Below are 19,990 nucleotides of genomic sequence, written 5' to 3' on the forward strand. Positions count from 1 at the left end.
GATGAAAATGATCTAAGTAATCATATGGCCATGAGATCGTTATGGCCGCTTGATTGCAAGCTCATGATCGTTATGGCCGCTTGATTTATATCTTCCCACAAATTGGAAAATAACTATCAAATATAATACAAAAAATAATAAGTTTGAAGAAAACAAACAAATAGTTAATTAGAATATATGAACTTGGTATATATTTTTGTTTAATCGTAGTGACGTGTAATGAAATCAATTATATATTTAAAAATTAATTTACGCGTAAATAATCGATGATCACGCGTACGGACAAAGTTTTATCCGCTCGGTATCCAGGGAACTAACCAGTAACCTACGCTTCGCTCGAACCGGGCGTTCAGAATCCGGTGGAAATACGCCATCAATCCCCGCTTCACGATTTCGTCTGTTCTTCCCCTTTCTTGCTTGTGAGCGATAAATTGACCTAGACAGGTCTCCGCTCAATCTAATCTCCGGTTCTTCCATCGATTGAGATCAGCTTCCTTTCTCCCTTGACCTGCTAAATTTGTCTTGATCCTCTTCCTCGGTAAGTTGAACCAGAGGTTTCGCTATTGTTGTTCACTTGCGTTTTTTTTTTCCAGTTCGATTGTTTGAATTAGGGGCTGATTTGAAACCAGGTTACATACCGTTTCCGATCGCGCTCGGATGGAGCCCCGCGTGGCAAACAAATTCCGCCTTGGTCGAAAGATAGGGAGCGGATCCTTTGGCGAGATTTATCTAGGTTTGTCTCTGATTGGACTTGCAATCGAGATCTGTTGCTATTCTTTTGTGATAGGAATTGTGAAGTCTGATTCTATGGTGGTTTTGCTTGTTGGACTACAGGAACAAATATCCAAACGAACGAAGAGGTTGCCATTAAACTTGTAAGTGCAGATTTTTAACAAGGACAGTTTGCTTTCTTCAGCGATCAATCAAAAAGTGGATTTTATTTTTTTCGAGTGTTGAATAGTATGGGGTTCAGGTTATTTCTGTATCTTTGATGCATATGACACCATTTAGCTGAAATAGATTTTTTTTTTAGTTTTTTTTAAAGCTAAGACACCATTTAATTAGATAGTTTCAGTTTGTATATTGAAAACAAAATCAGTTTTTTTTTTACCCTTGAGTAGTCATTTCTCTCTTAGCTTTGGAGTGCTTGTTTTTGAGAAAATGCAGTAGCTCTCACCCTGAATGCCTGAAGCTTGTTACATGAACCGTTGGGTTGGAATTTGCAGGTGATGCTCGAAGAGTCACTTGTGAATGGGCTCTGAGGAAGTTAAACCTCAAGCATATAATGTATCTTTTTATTTCTGTATTCCATGAAATGATGCAACTAGTTTTATACCCTTCAATGTATTGGATTTTTTTTAAACTCAATAATTAATTATAATAAATAGAGAATGTTTTAACAAATAATTATACTGACAGAGCAAATAATTGTCATTTGTTAGTAATATTATTTACTTAAAATGGTTGGGACTTGGTTGTTTGTATAAGTTACTTTGTTGAAGATAAGTTATTGATTTTATTAATTGCTTGAACATTCCCATTTTTTTTGTAGTTAATATTATATTTTATTATTGATTTTATTAATTGCTTGGACATGCTCATTTTTTGTGGTAAGTACTATATTTTGTTATTATAATCAGACACATTTTAACTTTTAGCTTATGTTGAAACAATTTAATTCATAAATAATAATTTATTCCGAGTCGAATGTACCACCGGTCAAATTGCTAGTTAATTTTCATACTATTCAAATTAAGGTTTTAAATTCTAAGTTGTGCTAGTTGGCATTGACGACATTTACTATTATGCCTACTAACTGATAGCTGAAAAGATTTTGATATCATGACTTACGGTGATGAAAAAGGTCCTTGAGGGTTTCTACGATATTGATGAGGTTGCGTGAGAGGCGTGCAAACCTTGAGAGGAGGTGACAAGTACATAAATAGAGAGACCAAGAGACATATTGAGGGATAGTGAAAGGTTACTGGAGGAGTGGGAGAAGGGGCATGATGCTCTTCTACAACTTTGATCAACGGCAAATGGCATGTGCACGAGTTGGGCAATGCCATGAGGTAGAGGAAGAGAGGAAGTAGAAGAATATGAGTAACTCTTAATCTCCTAAAAATTTCACTAATTCAATCAAACAGGATTGAACCTGAACCGGACTATCTCATTTATAAACATGGTTCAATCTTAGACCGACTTAAATGAAATTAAATGGAGATTGACTTGAATCCATTTAACCCTAATCACTATGTCTCCTCGATAAGCTCCACTAAACCCTAAATTGCCTTTTTGTCAACTTTAAAAACTTAAATATTATTTTGATTCGGCTTAATAATTAATTATAATAAAATAATAATTAAAAATTACAATTTATACTCAGAAAAATTCATATTATTAATAATTCAATTAAACAAGTATCAAAATTGTACACGAGAGAGAGTACCGAAATTGTATTGTTCTAGTTATAAATTGAAATCCCTTGAGATTTTATACCTTTATTCAAATAATAGTTACTGAATAAATATGATTATTCATTTAGATTGGATTATATAATAAAAAAGTTTCTTTAAACATAAATGATATTTTGATTTCTTTTCAATCAATATTTTTTTTCAAAAAATAATACTAACAGAATATATGAGAATTGAGCATTTAATGATTTATATTTTTTATATAAGCATTTATAACAATTGTCAATGATTGCCTTGAAACAATTGTAATAATAATAGAGACTATTTTTATAGACTAATTAAATTTGTTTATTAATTATATTTTTGTTAGATTTCATTTCTCATTTAATCTAACTAGACTGCATATTAATATTCTGTTCTTATGTCATTTTAGCTGATAACTTAAACATAAAAACTTAAATTAACCATAGTCAACGAAATAACTATTACAGTTGGATACACCTGTTAAATGAAATAAATATCTCAAATACCTTATCCGTAATTCGATGTTGTGCTAATGTATATGTAACATGCTACACAGAAAATACATATGCTTTTTTTTTCTATTTGGATTGCAAGAGTTTCTTTCTGTTAATACAAGTTTTGGACTACCTACCTTCCCTAATATGGCCACTTGCTATTTATTTTCCTAGGAAAATGTTAAGACGAAGCATCCACAGTTGATATATGAATCAAAGCTATACAAGATCCTACAGGGAGGAAGTATGAAATTGTTTTTGATAGTTTTGGAAATACATTTTTGCCATTTCTTCATTCCCTTTCCTCCTTGCTTGATCTGGCAGCTGGAATTCCCAATGTTCGATGGTATGGCATTGAGGGTGACTACAATGTTCTGGTGATGGATTTATTAGGACCTAGTCTTGAAGACTTGTTCAACTTTTGCAACAGAAAATTCTCATTAAAGACAGTGTTAATGCTTGCAGACCAGATGGTATGTAAATTCATATATATATATAGCCTAGGCGACGCCCGTGGGCGCCTCTCACATGTGGAGGCGCCTCCCAATGTGAGAGTCGCCCAGGCTATCAAGTCTCTCTCTCTCTCTCTCTCTATATATATATATATATATATATATATATTTATATATATTATTGACTACAATTTTCTTTTATTTTTGTCTATGATTTCCCTCCATATCTGTCATTTTGACTGTCACATTGTTTGTCTTTCACAGAATATTCAATATTGCAACTTAGGTCTTATCTTCGTTGAACCAAACTTTTTATTCCTTGCAACCCTACGAACTCCCTTTGGAATGCAGTTGATAGCTATTTTTATCCTAAGATTTTAGGCTTACATTTCTATCCACATCTTAGTTTGCAAATGCCAGTCCTCAATACTTTCTTTCTGGTTAATTTCCCCCATTATTGCTACCAAAGAATTGAGTCATTATATCTGTGCTTTATCAGATAAATAGAGTGGAGTTTGTTCATTCAAAATATTTTCTACATCGAGATATCAAGCCAGATAACTTTCTTATGGGTCTTGGGAGACGTGCTAATCAAGTGAGACTTTAGCTTCCTTCTATAAAAAATAAACAAGTGTATTATGTTTTGTGTTAAGCTACTTTGGATTTTCATCTAGGTTTATATTATTGATTTTGGACTTGCCAAGAAGTATAGAGATAGTTCTACTCATCAGCATATTCCTTACAGGTAAAACTTTATGGCATTTTCTTGTAGTTCTGGGCAAAATTATTGCATCAAATATTTAAATAGCTGACATGTTAGAAAATTCAGAGACTTAAAGGCTTACAGAAATTAGTGCTTCAAGACACGGAGTATATTCCTTAGGCTATTACAACAACAGTTCTGAAAACAAATAGTCTGTATTTCTTGATTGAGTTTTCATTTTTAAGGATATGACAGAGTTAATATTTGAACTTTAACATTTTTAGCTAGCATTGTGTTTGTTAACTACCAAGTTTGTTGAAATTGTTGGAAACTAATCTCAATCATGGAAGGTAGAAACTTGGATGTATTCCTTTTGTTAATTTTTATGTACTTTCATCTGAATGTTAACAGAAGCATCCTTGTCTCTGTTAAAATTGAGTTTGACAGTCCCCACTATCTGAATTGGCATGAGCTGTGTGTGCCTTGGCTGCTTCTTTGGTGTCGATAATATAATTGTGGTTTGTGTTTCCAAATCATGGGAGAATTAGTTTCTTGCCACGCCAAGAGTTATTATTGCAATAAACAGTTTTTCCCTTTTACTTGAGCACTTTGTTTGGCTTTAGAAATTTCCACCCAATCCCATGTACTTTATATTCTTCATTAGGGAAAAATCCCAGGTAACCCTTTGTTGTAGCCTTTCCATACTATTGCTAATTTTGGCCTTAAATGCAAAATAGGACAATGTCTATTCCTTCCTATCTTTAAACTATGCTTACTTTCTGGAAAAGAGGTTGAAGAGAAAGGAGAGGAGGGAGAGGGGGAGAAGAGAAGGGGAAGGGAAGGGAGAGGAGCGGTGAAATCTTATTTAAAGGAGGAGAATATGGGGGAGTGGAAGGAGGAGAAGAGGATGAGGTGAAGAATGACAAAAAACCAGCCATCCTCCTCCGGTAGTATTGACATCGACTTCCCACCCAAGTTTGCTAGTTCTCTGTGTGTTCCACCATTTTCGCTCTCTCACTATGAGGGCATGTGGTGGAGCTTGATTAAGTCAAGCAAGATGGCAGTGTGAAGGAGGTCCTTTCTTGTTGCCAGAACCTTTTTAGCACCCTTGTCACACTCCCCATTGGAGCTCTTAGTGGTGGTACAATGGCTTTATAGCTCATCGACCATCCACCATGGCCACCCATGTCAATTGGCAAAGACGCCATTGTGGTCATCACACAAGGCCTTGTTTTAGCTGCCAGAATCATCCAAAGCAGGTGGTGAAGATGAAAATAATTGAATCAAAAGAAATAGACAAAAAGACTTTGGATACGGTGACACTAAAATCAATGGAGATGATGATGGAGCTCAGGATAGTAATGGTCTAATGCTGTAATTTGATAAATGAGAAAGGCAAGAAAAATTTTGGGTGGAAGCATTGGACGCATGAGATCATTCCAAGGGTTTCCTTGCCAAATGCATCACCTTCCATCCCGCTCAAAGTAAACTGTGTAAATCAATTCCCTTCTCTACTGATTTATATCTGCCCTCTAAGCAAAAAAACCATTTAGTTTTTTTTTGTCAATAAAAAACTAAAAGTACGAGAATATAACAGCGAACTGTATGCCAGGTACAGTGGCCAATACTATATTTAAACTTAGGAACCTAGGACCAATTTATCTAACTTATTATTACATCTAGGCACTACTAATCCCTCAAGCTAGATCATATATATTTTAACAATAATATATATATTTTACATCTTGATTACTTGAGAGGCACTCAAAGGCTTAGTAAAACTATTAGCCAACTTCTTTTCAGCACATATGAGAAATCACACTCTTTGGAAAAATTGTATCACATAAAAAGTGAGAATCCACCTGGTATGTTTGGTGGTTTATATAAGACAAGCTCACTACCAGTATAAGTTATTGCTTTATTGTCACAATCCAGAACTATAGGCTAAAAAGTTGATGTCAATTTTTTTTCTTCATCAGAGCCTTTACCATATCATCCTACATTTACAGGCACAATGAACCCCATTATTCTGTAGTCAGCCACATCACTGGAGCAAGTCACAACACTTTTTATCTTCCAAGCAACCAAGTCTTTACCAACAAAAGTGTAACAGCAATATATATATCACTAACAGATCCAACATAGTCTGCATTAGCATTGATTTCAGTTCATAGATTTCTTGCCTTTTTATGAAATAGCCATCTTTTAGGAGTCCTTTTAAGGTAACAAAGAATTCTTATCACAACTTTCCACCGATGTTGGTCTTTTAAGAGTGAGACGATGAGCTTTCCTACCACACCTTGATACTGAACACAATCCTTAAAATCTGCAATCTTGGAATATTCAAGTCAGTAGCAGTGTCTGATTTGCATCCAAGAAGTCTTCCCTTCAGGTAGAACAGTATTTTTTTCAGATGCTTTTTTACTTCAAGAATACGCATCATTAATATTAGTCCATAAAATATCATCAGTAAACTGCCAAATGCCAATATCGCCATGCCAAAAATAATATGACAAGCAAAGAATAGTCAGCACTGCTCTGGCAAGATCAATTTCTTCTGCTTCATACCAAGCTTGAGTATTCTGTTTCAATCTGTAGATGGTCTTTGGAAGCTTGAACAGTTGCAAATCCTCCTGAACAACATACCTTGAGGGTTCAATCTATACAGAGTACATACAGCCTCAAAATGAATTTTTTAAAGTACAATAGTTATGTCTATCTGATGCATTTTCCAACACTGAATAACAGCCATTGGTGAAAAGAATCTTGCTGCCAATGAAAATGTTCTGAAGATACCCAAGCCAGATAACTGGGCATAGCCTTTGGCTACCAATTTTTACTGTGTCATCGAGATTAAATTTAAGTACTTACAAGCAAATGGGACCCTTACCCTTGCAGTGGCTAAGTCCCAAGTATGCCAATTAATGCAGTCATTTCACTGTCTGTTGTCTATCTCTGATCTAACAGATATTGTTGATGAATCATGGCTGTGGACACTGAGAAGAGAAACATTGTGAACTCTTGAAAAGATGAGTGGTTGGCTAGAAATGATGTGATACAAAGGGAAGCACAGTTATGGCAATTTTTGCCAAATGCCACTAGAAGATCCAAACTAGAAGGTCTATTAGGTGAGGACTTTGGTGGAGGATCCTTAGGCAAAGGAAATGATGGTGGAAGAGTTTTAAATTGTAGACATGATTCCACCAAGCCATTTCATAGAGCATATGATGATATGCATATGTTGTCCATATTAAAATAATTAAATTAATTATATGATAAATATATACTACTCTATATGCAATTAAATATTTAAGTTTGTGCTCTAATCTTTTATATAAAAAATTAACCTAACCAATTATAATTAGCTTTACTGCATAATTTTTTGAATGATCTAATTGAACCAATCTCTATGAGCAAAATTTTTACATGTATCACAACATATTAAATCAAGCAAACCAACACTATAAATTTTTTTGAATTTCCCAAGAATCTAGCTCAGATTTACAATCAATCTATTTGAGGGAATGTACTTTGGCCTATAAAGCTCCTTAACTAGTGTTTTCTCTTCATACTTTCCTGTTACTTATTTTTTATATTATAGATGTTCTTTATTGATATGTTTCCATGAGACAGATTGGAAAGGAAGATTTATTGTTTGATTAAAGATTTTTTTTTTCGTTTTTGTGATAAATGTAATTACTGGCAATCAATGAGCAATTGACATGACCTTTCTACCCTAGAGTTGAGGAAATGTAAGAATTAACAACAATCCCAATCCCAAAATCTCAATATGCAAGGATTAAGATTGCTATCCCATAAAATTTTGCCCAGCATTATATTTCCCACTATGAGAACCTTTTGTATTTAGTTAAGTGAACGTACAATTTAGGAGGTTAATTATGTGAATTTTTAGTCTGTACTTTGTTCATCAGAAGGAGAATTATCAACTATAGTTTTCCTCTATTAGAATCATGATAAATACTTGAGGTTTTCCACATATGAACAAAGGATCTGCAGGATCTGTATGTGGACAAAGGATCTGCAGGATCAGTTAGCTGGTTTATAGGAGGCATATGCTTGACTTGATACACGTGACATGATAACAGGAATGATCATTCTACTATCATATGGCATGATGTTGGTCACCATAGCAGCAAATACTGGTTGGCAAAATCCATATTCAGCATTATGTGATTCTTGACATGTAGAAATATTCCAAGTAAAAAACAAGTTTGATGGTGCTAAGTTCAAGTCCTTAACCAATCAGTCCATAGTTGCAATAAGGTTGTCCAATTTTTGCCAACAAAGTTTGCAGATTCAGTTGTTAGCATTGTTTCTTTTGATGTTTTTAGTGGACTCTTTATATTCTGCCCCATGTTCCAGTAGCATGTTGTTTGTCCTTCATTCTCTTATCACATGTTCATCCCTTGTCATCGCAGAGAGAATAAGAATCTGACTGGGACAGCAAGGTATGCAAGTGTTAACACACATCTTGGCATAGGTATGGAAACTAACTTTTACTTCACTTAATATTTATATGTTTAATTTGGATCTATCTGTTATAAATATTTGTTAAATTGAACTTTGGTTGATTTATTTTCAGTTTTTCCCTTCATTATGAATCCTTAGTCTGACTTCTATGTTTCTGGTTTTGACTGCAAAGAGCAAAGCAGGAGGGATGATTTGGAATCTCTTGGATATGTTCTCATGTACTTCCTAAGGGGAAGGTGCACTTGGGTTTCTTAAACTTCTTTCCCTATGTCTGTTAAATGTTCTAATGTAAATTTCTTGATTTTTTATTTCAGCCTCCCATGGCAAGGTCTAAAAGCTGGAACCAAGAAACAAAAGTATGAAAAGATTAGTGAAAGAAAAGTTGCAACATCCATTGAGGTTAGTTTTAATTCTTGTCACTAGTTATATCCTTTATGCCTTAACATTTTCACTTGAGGATGGGGATCCATTTTTACAACCAGGCTTTATGTCGGGGTTATCCTTCAGAGTTTGCATCATATTTCCACTATTGCCGTTCGCTACGTTTTGATGATAAGCCAGATTATGCATACTTGAAGCGATTATTCAGGGACCTCTTTATCCGAGAAGGTTAATTTTCTTCTTATATATAATATATATTTATTTAACATGTGTCAAATACCTCATGACTGATAGCTGTTGACATTCTGATCTTTATATGAATGGTTTTAACACATTTTAACACTTATTTTCCAGGATTCCAGTTTGATTATGTTTTTGATTGGACAATTTTGAAGTACCAGCAGTCACAGAGTGCTAATGCTCCTCCACGTGCTATTGTTAGTTGATCTTTGAAGAACATAGTAATTTATAATTTCAAATATTTTCCATGAGTAAATGTGTTATCTCTTAATTCTTAGGGATCAGGTGTGGGACCTAGTTCTGGCTTGGCTCATGCTGCTACAAATGATAGACAGCCTGGTATTCCTGTTCACCTAGTGCTATGGTTACTGGTCTTTAGCATGCATATCTGATTATATTGTGTAAAACTCACTGATTTTTATGTAATTTTGATATTTTTAGCATGATTTAAGTACATATATGTTGGATTGTCTCTTAGAATTTAACCAGAAATGGTGCACAATAAGCAAGAACTGCACTGTTGTGAATCAGTACATCTAAGTTCAAAATTAGAGTTTCACTAACATTTGAAATATTATTACTTATAAAGAATCTCCACATGAATTTGTTTGCCAGATAGTCTATTATTCCGTATGTTCTTCTAGTTGACACAACATTAAAAGTAGTTACTGGTCTTTCGCTTACATATCTAATTATATTGTGCAAAACTGATTAATTTTCATGTAATTTAGATCTTTATAGCATTTCAGTACAGATATGTATGTTTGTCTCTTAGACTTTACTGGTATGTCTTTACCAATTCATAATCTGCCCAGAGATATTGCATAATAAGCAAGAACTTCTGCACTGTTGTAAATCAGTACAACTAGTCAGTTCAAAATTATAGCGTTTCACTAATATTTGTAATCTACTTTACATAGAAAAGAATTTTCACATGAATATTTTACCAGATAGTCTACGAATCTGTATGTTCTTTTAGTTGACATGGCATTCAAAGTAGTGCAGTATATGTGTTCCAATTGGTGGAAGCAGGAACTTCCTCCAACCAGCTTTGGGCTTATTGGCTGGACAAAGGACTAGTCCAGTTCAGAATTATAGAGTTCCACTAACATTTGAAATATCATTACTTAGAAAAGAATCTTCACATAAATTTGTTACCAGATAGTCTCTCAATCTTCTTTCGTTGGGGCAACATTCGAAGTAGTACAATTTACGTGTTCCAATTGGTGGAAGCAGATTACAGATCATAACTTCAACCATTTGGGCTATTGGTTGGACAAAGGACCAGTACTCACCATACAGCCTACTAAACTAATGCTTATGTGGCCCAAATCCCAATTGCAATTGATCTTTATTTCTTGAATGGCAGTTAGTAATTTGTAGTTTTTTTTTCCTGATGTTAGGTGGTGATGATGGAAGGACAAGTGGTTGGGCAACAGTGGACCCCACTTATCGCCCAAGAGTTCCACCTCCAGCTGTACATCTTGGGAGCTTGACCAAACAGAAGGCTCCCGCTGGTCATGATTCACCTGCAAACAAAGAAGCTGTTGTGAGTTTTATTCTTCTTTTTTCCTTGTCTGTGCAGCAATCAGCAAGAAAGATTTATGATTGTTGGAAATTGGAATATATATTCAAAAGTCATCTTCATAAATGTTGAATCTCATAGTTTTAATAATTTGTTTTGAATATGGACTAAGATTAATTAGTTTACTTGATATAAATGTGGTCTATTGTTTTAAAACTTTGACAAAGACATGAATTCAGATGCATCAAACTAAGCCATCGTCGGATGCTTAGAAGTTTGTTGCTATATCTTAGACTAAGCAAAGGCCTCACTTATCATGTTTGGGCTATTATAACAACTAGCAAAAACCTTCATCCTTTGGGTATAACTATAAGTATATGATCTTGATGTGTTTTACAAATGCATGGTCACTCGAGTCTCTGTCTTAAGCCTTGTTTGGTAAAAGAGTCTTCTGTTCTACACATGGGATTTGACAAGAATCACATGGCTTGATTTCTTCAATAGAATTTGGCAGAACCCCATTCCATCACAAAACCCACTCAGGAGGCTAGATTTACAACTTTTCTATGTTTGAGTTGCCCGATATTATTCTCTTGAAGGAATTACTAACTCTCTTATGTTTTATAAAAAATTCCTTTTCGAAATTTTGTTCATATGAATGGTCCTCTATTGATATGAAGTTTATACACATATCTTATTTGTTTTTGTGTTTTGTAGAAAATGTGGATCGAATTGATATTACTCAAAGAATTATATACATTCAAAATGAGAATACCCATTATATACAACATTACAATAGAAGAGAGAATGGGAAACTAATTATTCTGTATATAAGAAATTAATATCTTTCTAACTAAATTCCTTGATTTCCTACTTTGTGCTCACAGCTGTTTTATTTCTATACAAGTTGTGAAATCTATTCACTGTTTGACAGCTATACAAGCTGTGAAATCTGTTCACAGTTTGTCAAATCTGTTCACAGGCTTTGATAGTTGCTGTGATAGCTGTTTGACACTCCCCCTCAAGTTGAGGAATAGATGTTCTCTATTCCCAACTTGACTATGAGATCGTAAAATCTAGAACTGTCTAGTCCCTTTGTTAACACATCATCCAATTATATTTCTGACGGGACATGATATACATACTAATCTTTCTTCCAATTTTTCCTTGATAAAATGTCTATCAATTTCAATATCCTTAGTCCTATTATGTTGAATAGGATTATGAGCCATATTTATAGTTGACTTATTGTCACAATAGAGTTTCATGGGTATTCCAATTTGATTTTCAAATTATCCAGAATAATCTTTAACTAGAGTAGTTCACATATTCCTTGAGCAATGGCTCTAAATTCTGATTCTGCAGATGATCTTGCCACCACATTTTGTTCCTTGCTCCTCCATGTCACCAGATTACCATCAAGGAAAGTACAATATCCTGTAGTGTTGATCTTCTATCCACTAGAGAATCTGCATAGTCTGCATCTGTGTAAGCTTCTAAAGCTAGTGTCTCATTTCTCTTGAACAAAATTCCCTTTCTTGGAGTGCCTTTCAAGTAATGTAATACTCTGTAAACAGCTTGGATCATGCATGAATTGATTGATTACATAGCATATGCAATGTCTGGACGAGTGTGAGCAAGGTATATAAGCCTACCAACCAACCTCTGATACATTCTTTTATCAACAGTTGGTTCTTCCTTAGCTTCTCCTATCTTGTGATTTGGATCCATTGGATTAGAAATCGATTACACCCAATCTCCCGGTTTCAGCTAACAAATTAGTCACATACTTGTGCTGAGAAATAAAAATTCATTTAGTAGAGTATGCTACCTCAATACTAAGGAAGTACTTTAGTTTGCCCAGTTCCTTTATTTCAAACTCCTTTATTAATTGTTGCTTTAGATCATGTTTTTCCTTTTCATCATTTCCAGTCACATTGATATCATCTACATAGACTAGAAGAGCAGTCAACTTCTCTACTGTTGAGTGCTTAATAAAGAGAGTATGGTCCCCTTGGCTTTAGTTATACTCAGATTTCTTCATGATTTTTGTAAATCTTCTAAACCATGCCCTAGGAGATTGTTTTAGACCACAAAGAGCCTTCCTCAGTTTATATACTCTGTTACTAGTATCCCTTTCAAATCCTGGTGGGAGGTTCATATAAATTTCTTCATCTAAATCTCCATGAAGAAATGCATTCTTCACATCATACTGTAGGAGTTGCCAGTTGAAGTGTGTAGCCAAAGATAGTAGAACTCTAACAGTATTTATTTTTACAACTGAAGCAAAGGTCTCCTGATAATCTACCCCATAAATTTGAGTAAAACCTTTTGCCACTAACCTAACTTTATATCTCTCAAGAGATTTATCTGCTTTGTATTTTAATGTGAAAATCCAATTACAATCAACAATGTTCTTCCCCTTTGGCTTCTCAACAACCTCCCATGTCTTATTCTTTTCTAATGCGTCCATTTCCTCCCTCATGGCATCCCTCCATTCCCTTTTTGACACTGTCTCAGAAACAGTATTGGGAATAGTCATGATATTTAGACTCACAATGAATCTTTTGTGGACTGGTGATAGATGTTTAAAATAAACATAGTGAGATAGAGGATAGAGAGAGTGTTTGGTGCATTCTCTAGTACCTTTTCTAACCGCAATGGGAAGGTCAAGGCTATCTGTTAGGTTGGATGATTCAGTAGATTTTAAAGGTGGGTCAAAACTTACCATGATCCTAGCATCGGGGTTGGAGGTTTGTAGTTGAGGTTCTTGGTCTTGTATCGCTTCTGAAGCGGCCTTTTTACTTGAATACACTTGAGGGATACTTAAAGTATCACTAGGAGGAGGCTCACTAGATGGAATAGAAGGTGATTCGATACGAACTTGAGTAGGAGGAAGATCAAGAGCGTTAATGGGTTCAAATGACCTACAAGTGCTATCTTTTGTTGTTGAAATCTCCCCTTAAGGATAGGACTTGGAGAAGAATGGGGTATGTTCAAAGAAGGTAACGTCAACCAAGATGTAAAACTTTTGAGATGAAAGATGATAACACTTGTACCCTTTTTTAGTGGATGAATATCCAAGAAAGACACATTTGATGCACGAGGATCTAGTTTACCTCGAAGTGGACTGTGGATATAAACAAAAGCAATGTACCCAAAAATCCTAGGAGTAAGTCCATTTGTAGTTCGGAAATGAGAATAAAACTCATTGAGGAGTTGCATGAGACTCTTGTTATCTAGGACATGTGAAGAAAGTCTGTTTATCATGTATGTGGCATTAAGGATATCCTCTCCCCAATAAGATTTAAGGACATTGTTGTGGAAAAGAATAGCACGAGTAGTATTGAGTAAGTGTCCATTTTTCCTTTCTGCTATTCTATTTTGTTAGGGTGTATAAACACAATATGAATCATGAATAATCTCCTGGGATTGGAAATAGGAGGACAAAGTTTGGTTGAAGTAATCTCTAGTGTTATTGGTTCTAACACTTTTGATTTTCACGGCAAATTGATTTTGAATCATTGGGTGGAAATTAGAATAATAATATTGGCATTAGATTTTTGTTTGAGGAGAAACACTCATGTAACCCGAGTGCAATTATCAATTAAGGAGACAAACCATCGAGCCTCAAAAATATTGGGAATATTAGGTGCCGATACAGTTTCGGTAATTTTATTTAAACATTAAATCAGTAAAAAATATATATATAAGAATATAAATTTGATTTAATAGAATTTTTATAAAAAATTTTAATTTTAATTTTTTTTAGAATTTTTAGAATTTTTAAAAATTTTAAAATAGTAAAAATAATTTCATAATTTTTTTCTATGATTAGGATCTCATATGTCACTATGAATTAAATGAAAGGGTACACGAGAATGTTTTGCCAATTCGCAAACATCACATTGAAATTCAAAAACATCCAATCCTTCAAGGAAACATGACCTTTAACACTCTAAAAGAGGGGATGACCAAGACGTTTGTGATGTAACCAAATATTGTCTTTATTGGAAGAACTGTGAAAGGACAAAGTCATCTTATTCTTCTTAGTGGATTCAAGGTAGTAAAGACCACTATGTTCCTTAGCAAGTCCAATCCTCCTCCCCGAGTCCAGATCCTGGAAAACACAATAAGAAGGGGAAAAAATGATATGACAATGAAATTTAGTAGTTAATTTTTTAACGGAAACAAATTTGACAGACAATTTTGGTACATGGAGGATGTTTTTGAGGATAAGGTTAGGAAACTATTGGCTACTATAATTTTTCTGTTACTTGGGTTGGGGTTATAAGTGTGAAAAATTTTAGAATTGGGAGTCATGTGGTCTGTGGCACCGGAGTCTACTATCTATGAGTTATCAAACAAACTATTTTAGGTATTCATACAAGATGAGAGTGAGAGGACACTTGAGAGAGTCAAAGAGCGTGTGTCAGATGGTTTATCAAGAGAACCCAATAATCCTCGAAGTTTCTCAATTTTTACACTGTTGAATCTGCCAAGAATTGAGTTTCTTCAATATGGGATTGCTCAATCAGGTGTGCTTGAGATTTGTGTTGCCCCCTACGACTTCCCCATTGTCGACTTGGTGGTTTACCATGTAGTTTCCAACATGTCTCTTTGGTGTGGCGAGGTTTAGTAGTTGCACCAAAGATGAGCTTTATTGTCTTTAATTGGAGTCACACCATACTTATCTTTCTCTTGCGAGTCAATTTTGGATGTAAGGGCTGATCTAGCCATCGGTTGGGGCTCAAGAATCACACTTCATCAACTTTCCTCAGCCCGAAGTAGAGAGACCTCTGCTAGGGACGGTATGCAGTCTTTGCCAATGATTTGGATCCGGACCTGATCAAATTCAGGATTGAAGCCGGCCAAAAAATCATATAACACGCTCCTTTTCAATAAAATTCTTCAAAACAACAGCATCAGAAGCACATTGCATCCCAATTACTTGGTAGTAATCGTGTTCTTGCTATATATTTTGCAAAACCATGGAATATTCCGTGACTGATTTATCTGCTTGCTTAGTAGCACCTGCTTTGACTTTAAATTCATAAACTTGGGCAGTATTACAGACTTTTGAGTAAGTGCGAGTAATGCAATCCCAAATTTCATGAGCAGAGAAACATACATGTATCACTGATGGATGGTTCCATGGAATCTCATAACTAAAACATAATCATAGAATCTTCTTCATCCCATGCCTCAAAAACTAGATCAGTCGTGGTAGGTCCTATCCCAAGGATATGGCTAAGTTTCCCTTTGCCTTTGAGCTACGTACAAACAACCTGAGACCATTTCAAGTAGTTCTTCTCGTTGAGTTGATTGGAAGCCTGAATATTCTGTAGATCACCAATTTTCTGGACTGAACTACCATCATCAAATACAATAGATTGGCTAGGGTTGTTGGAAATGGTTATTTGAGAATCGGCCATGATGAAGAAATGTAGAAAAGAGAATTAGCAATGAAAGCTAAAGCTCTGATACCAAGTGGAAAATGTGGATCGAATTGATATTACTCAAAGAATTGTATACATTCAGAATGGAAATACCCCTTATATATAACATTACAATAGAATAGAGAATAGGAAACTAATTATTCTGTATATAAGAAATTAATATCTTTCTAACTAAATTCCTTGATTTCCTACTTTGTGCTCACAACTGTTTTATTTCTGTACAAGCTGTGAAATCTATTCATAGTTGTTTGACACAGCTATACAAGCTGTGAAATCTGTTCACATCTGTCAAATCTGTTCACTGGCTGTGACAGCTGTTTGATATGTTTCATTTGTAATTGCCTCAAGTTTCTAGAGTTCTACCCTGTATCTTCTGTGGTGAAAAAAGTCATGTAGATACATTGTCTCTTGTATACACGTTTTTTCATTTAATGAGGGCATGGTGATGATTATCTTTAAAGTTTTCCTGCTTAGTAATTCACCCTACTTTAATAATTTACTGAATGACATGATTCTTATGATTACTCTTCCTAGACTACATTTTTGCATCTCGCCTACCAACAACTTTGCTAGGATCTTGAATATGCATAGCTAGACATTTAGTAATTGCCTCGTTCCTTAGAAATTTGAGGGCTTTATGTTTCTTTAGTTGAGACATGACATATTATTGAATATTTCTCATTGTTGAAGTTAATATATGTCACACAAGTTGCTTGGAAAGTCTCCTGCTTATCGTGTTGTTTATCTTTCCTATCCTGCCATTTCTAAATGGACGTCTTGTCATGTCATCTACTGAGTCGGACATCGTACAAGTGATTTTTTGACAGACCTTGACTTTTTATTAGCAGTATGGAATTTCTGGTAGTGAACTTTGTTAGGCAAATACAGCCAATGCTCTGTTGGATCATAGTTTCCAAGAAGTCAAGAACCTTAAATTACAAGCCTAACTTGGACTTTTGTGAATATTTTTGGTTCTGCTGCAATACTAAGTTTTCTAGAATTTTTCCCTGTTCAAGTTCCTGTATGTGTATGTCTATACCATTTTACTTGGTGGATTATCATTGTATCTGGGAAAGTTTACAACCAGAACATTTGGTTGTCTTCTTTTTTTACTCAGGGATTACATTCTCTAGTTTCTGAGTGATTCGTTGGGCATGCTATTCTGCATTTGCTAATTTATTGATGTCTACTCGATATCTTCTGACACTGAAAGCACATTTGTAGTTTTCCAGTTCAGCTTTTTTGGGACAATCAAGCGGATCTTCAAGGCGAGTTGCTGTTTCTAGCAGCCGAGAAATAGGCTCTGAGGGTGATCAGACACGCACTCGCACTACAGAAGTCAGTCCTGGGACCTTCCGTAAAATTTCAAGCTCCCAAAGAAACTCCCTGCTAAGTTCTGCAGAACCCAGACACTTCTCCCAGGTGAGGAATCAACCAAATTTGAAGAACTACGAGTCAACTCTCAGAGGAATCGAGGGCCTTAGCTTTGACGATGAGGAAAGGATTCAGTATTAACCTTGCCAAGAAAGCACTACTGTGTTGCTTTTTCTTATCTTTGTAAATTTTTTAGAGCGCGACAAGGAACACATGCCCTCCCCGTGAGGTGGTATATAACACTGGATTTGAGAAATTTTCTTTCTGACAGTAGATTGATGGTGGGTTTGAGGAGCTGTGTCATTGTAAATTTATTTAGAACTTGCCGTTGCTCCTCGCCTTTGTCACTATCGTTAGCATTATGTATCGTATTGTTTCTTTGTTTTGCATCTGCTGTAAACGGTTGGCTTCCAGTATTATCGGATAAGAAACTATTCATGGTGGCTTCCGTAATTTCTTTAGGACAAGAGATCAACTGTGTTGCTAGTGATGGTGAATTCCTCATTACTTTTTTAATCGTCTAAGATCAATTAGATCCCTATGATATGGCTAAGATCTGCAATCATGTCACTATTCTTCCATTTGATAATTTAGATATTTAGTTATTTGAATCAATTGATTCTGAAGATGACTGATTTAATACTACAGATTTTTTTTTTTATCGATTATCATTATAAATCAAGAAGCATTATAAATCAAGAAGCGGTGTCCAAGGGAAGCGATGATGGAGATCAATTACTAACATTAGTAGAGCATCTCCAATGGATGAATCTCAAAAGTGAGGTTTTTTCATCTTAGATGTGTGTTATGTCATTGTCACATCAAAAATAAAAAAGTTTCATTTTTCTTTTACTATCTTTTGTCATCCTAGTTATATATAATTCTCATTTCTCCTTCATATTTTACATTATACACCATTAATTTTTTATAAAATTTAAATTTATAAATTGCTAACATGAAACAACATTAATAATTAAAAAAATACATAAATATTATAGTGCATCAAATAAAAAGACATAAATTATAATAATATATAAAAATATGGTGTTAGAGATTCTTTGTCACTGATAGATGGATCAATAGTTGTCCTTCTTGATTCATTCGAATATATGACAGGTGGTTGAGTAGGAGAAAATACGTAAAGATAAGGCATCCCAAGTTGGTTACCCATTGCTGACCAATCTTGGGATGGATACATACCAAATGGAGCTGGGGCGACGTTACTTGGATTCCACGTCTGTAAAAAATTTTGAGAACTTTGGAAATTTGGAAAATTTGAAGAATATTGTGGAACATATGAAATATTTTGAACATTTGGAGGATATTGTGGGTGAGAGAAAATATGAGGATATTGGATATTTGGAGGAGTGCGAGTATTTTGAGAAAATGTATTTTCTTCCGTATTTGAAGAATTCAAAAGATTCGTAAAGGAAGTATTGAGATTTTCATCCATCTCGAATACAAATAGGGAATGAAAGGAAGAAATGAGTTGAGAGCAAAGATTACAATGGAATGAATGAAATTGATCCCATATTTATAGATTTTTTTTAATATATTAAATATTTTTTGTTACTTATTATTAAATTTCATGTCATCAATGTCTTTAGTTTTGGATTTGTCCCTCCTTTTGGTTACCTTTTATCCCATTGGACAAGTATGGACTTCTCAACCATCTACGTCCATAGGAGTATCTGACTGGATGAGGATGTGTGCCCCTTTGATTCCGAGATCTTGGATTGTTTGTTAGCACGATGATCAATTCCTTGTGGAGCATATTTCTCACATTCTCTAAGAACTCGTCAAACATATTCATAGTTGAAAGACTTGTTGCAATGATTTTTCTGTCACATTTTATGCGCTCTCATGTGCACATCCTCATCGCTCCACATACTTTCACGATATGTATAAAGTTGTATATGGTTGTAAATTTATTCACCATCGATGGAGCCTATAGAAATATGATTTTACCTTCATCTAATGTCGCTCTACAAATCCATGAAGTCGATATTTGTTGTAGTAATCTGCAATTCATTTCCAGAAAGTTTGATCCTTTTGATCATTACTGACGATTGGATAGATGCTAATATTGATTCATGCCTTTACAATGTGTATCTCTTCATCCATTGACCACTTTGCTCTTTTGGTGTTATGCACACCCAAACGTGTTTCTTTGATCAACTCTAAAACTTCGGATGGTGTTACTGATTCTTTGTCAGTCCCGGATATATCTATGCTAGCTCTTCGTGAATCGTCTGAGAGCATTAATGATGGTTATAGAAAAGAAATTCCATTAGAAGGGGGTGATATTATAAATTAATTTGTCATGGACCGTCAATATTCGAGAGGATATATATAAAATGGGGATTGAGGAATATTACTTGGAGGGGCTGACAAGTTTTGGACACTTTGAAAATTTAGAGGAAATTATGG

General features: G+C 34.7%; 1 protein-coding gene across 1 annotated transcript; it reads left to right on the forward strand.

Moving 5' to 3' along the window:
- Positions 1 to 317: 317 nt before the first annotated feature.
- Positions 318 to 18,008, forward strand: LOC122028931 (casein kinase 1-like protein 2). Its single transcript, XM_042587906.1, has 15 exons — positions 318 to 538; positions 630 to 733; positions 835 to 875; positions 3,110 to 3,179; positions 3,260 to 3,408; positions 3,887 to 3,982; positions 4,062 to 4,132; positions 8,530 to 8,591; positions 8,754 to 8,817; positions 8,896 to 8,980; positions 9,064 to 9,190; positions 9,317 to 9,399; positions 9,481 to 9,541; positions 10,606 to 10,751; positions 17,411 to 18,008. Exons 2-15 carry the CDS (start codon positions 658 to 660, stop codon positions 17,699 to 17,701), a joined length of 1,422 nt encoding a protein of 473 aa, XP_042443840.1. The 5' UTR covers positions 318 to 538; positions 630 to 657; the 3' UTR covers positions 17,702 to 18,008.
- The last annotated feature ends 1,982 nt before the right edge of the window (positions 18,009 to 19,990 follow it).

The sequence above is a fragment of the Zingiber officinale genome, chromosome 1A (genome assembly GCF_018446385.1).
Source record: "Zingiber officinale cultivar Zhangliang chromosome 1A, Zo_v1.1, whole genome shotgun sequence".
NCBI lineage: Eukaryota > Viridiplantae > Streptophyta > Magnoliopsida > Zingiberales > Zingiberaceae > Zingiber > Zingiber officinale.

Bases quoted from the DNA above. Each gene is read 5' to 3' on its own strand.
- LOC122028931 (XM_042587906.1), top strand. From the start codon at position 658: ATGGAGCCCCGCGTGGCAAACAAATTCCGCCTTGGTCGAAAGATAGGG. The intron at 3,983-4,061 runs GTGAGACTTTAG...ATTTTCATCTAG, and splicing joins TTGGGAGACGTGCTAATCAA to GTTTATATTATTGATTTTGG. The intron at 9,400-9,480 runs GTTAGTTGATCT...CTTAATTCTTAG, and splicing joins ATGCTCCTCCACGTGCTATT to GGATCAGGTGTGGGACCTAG.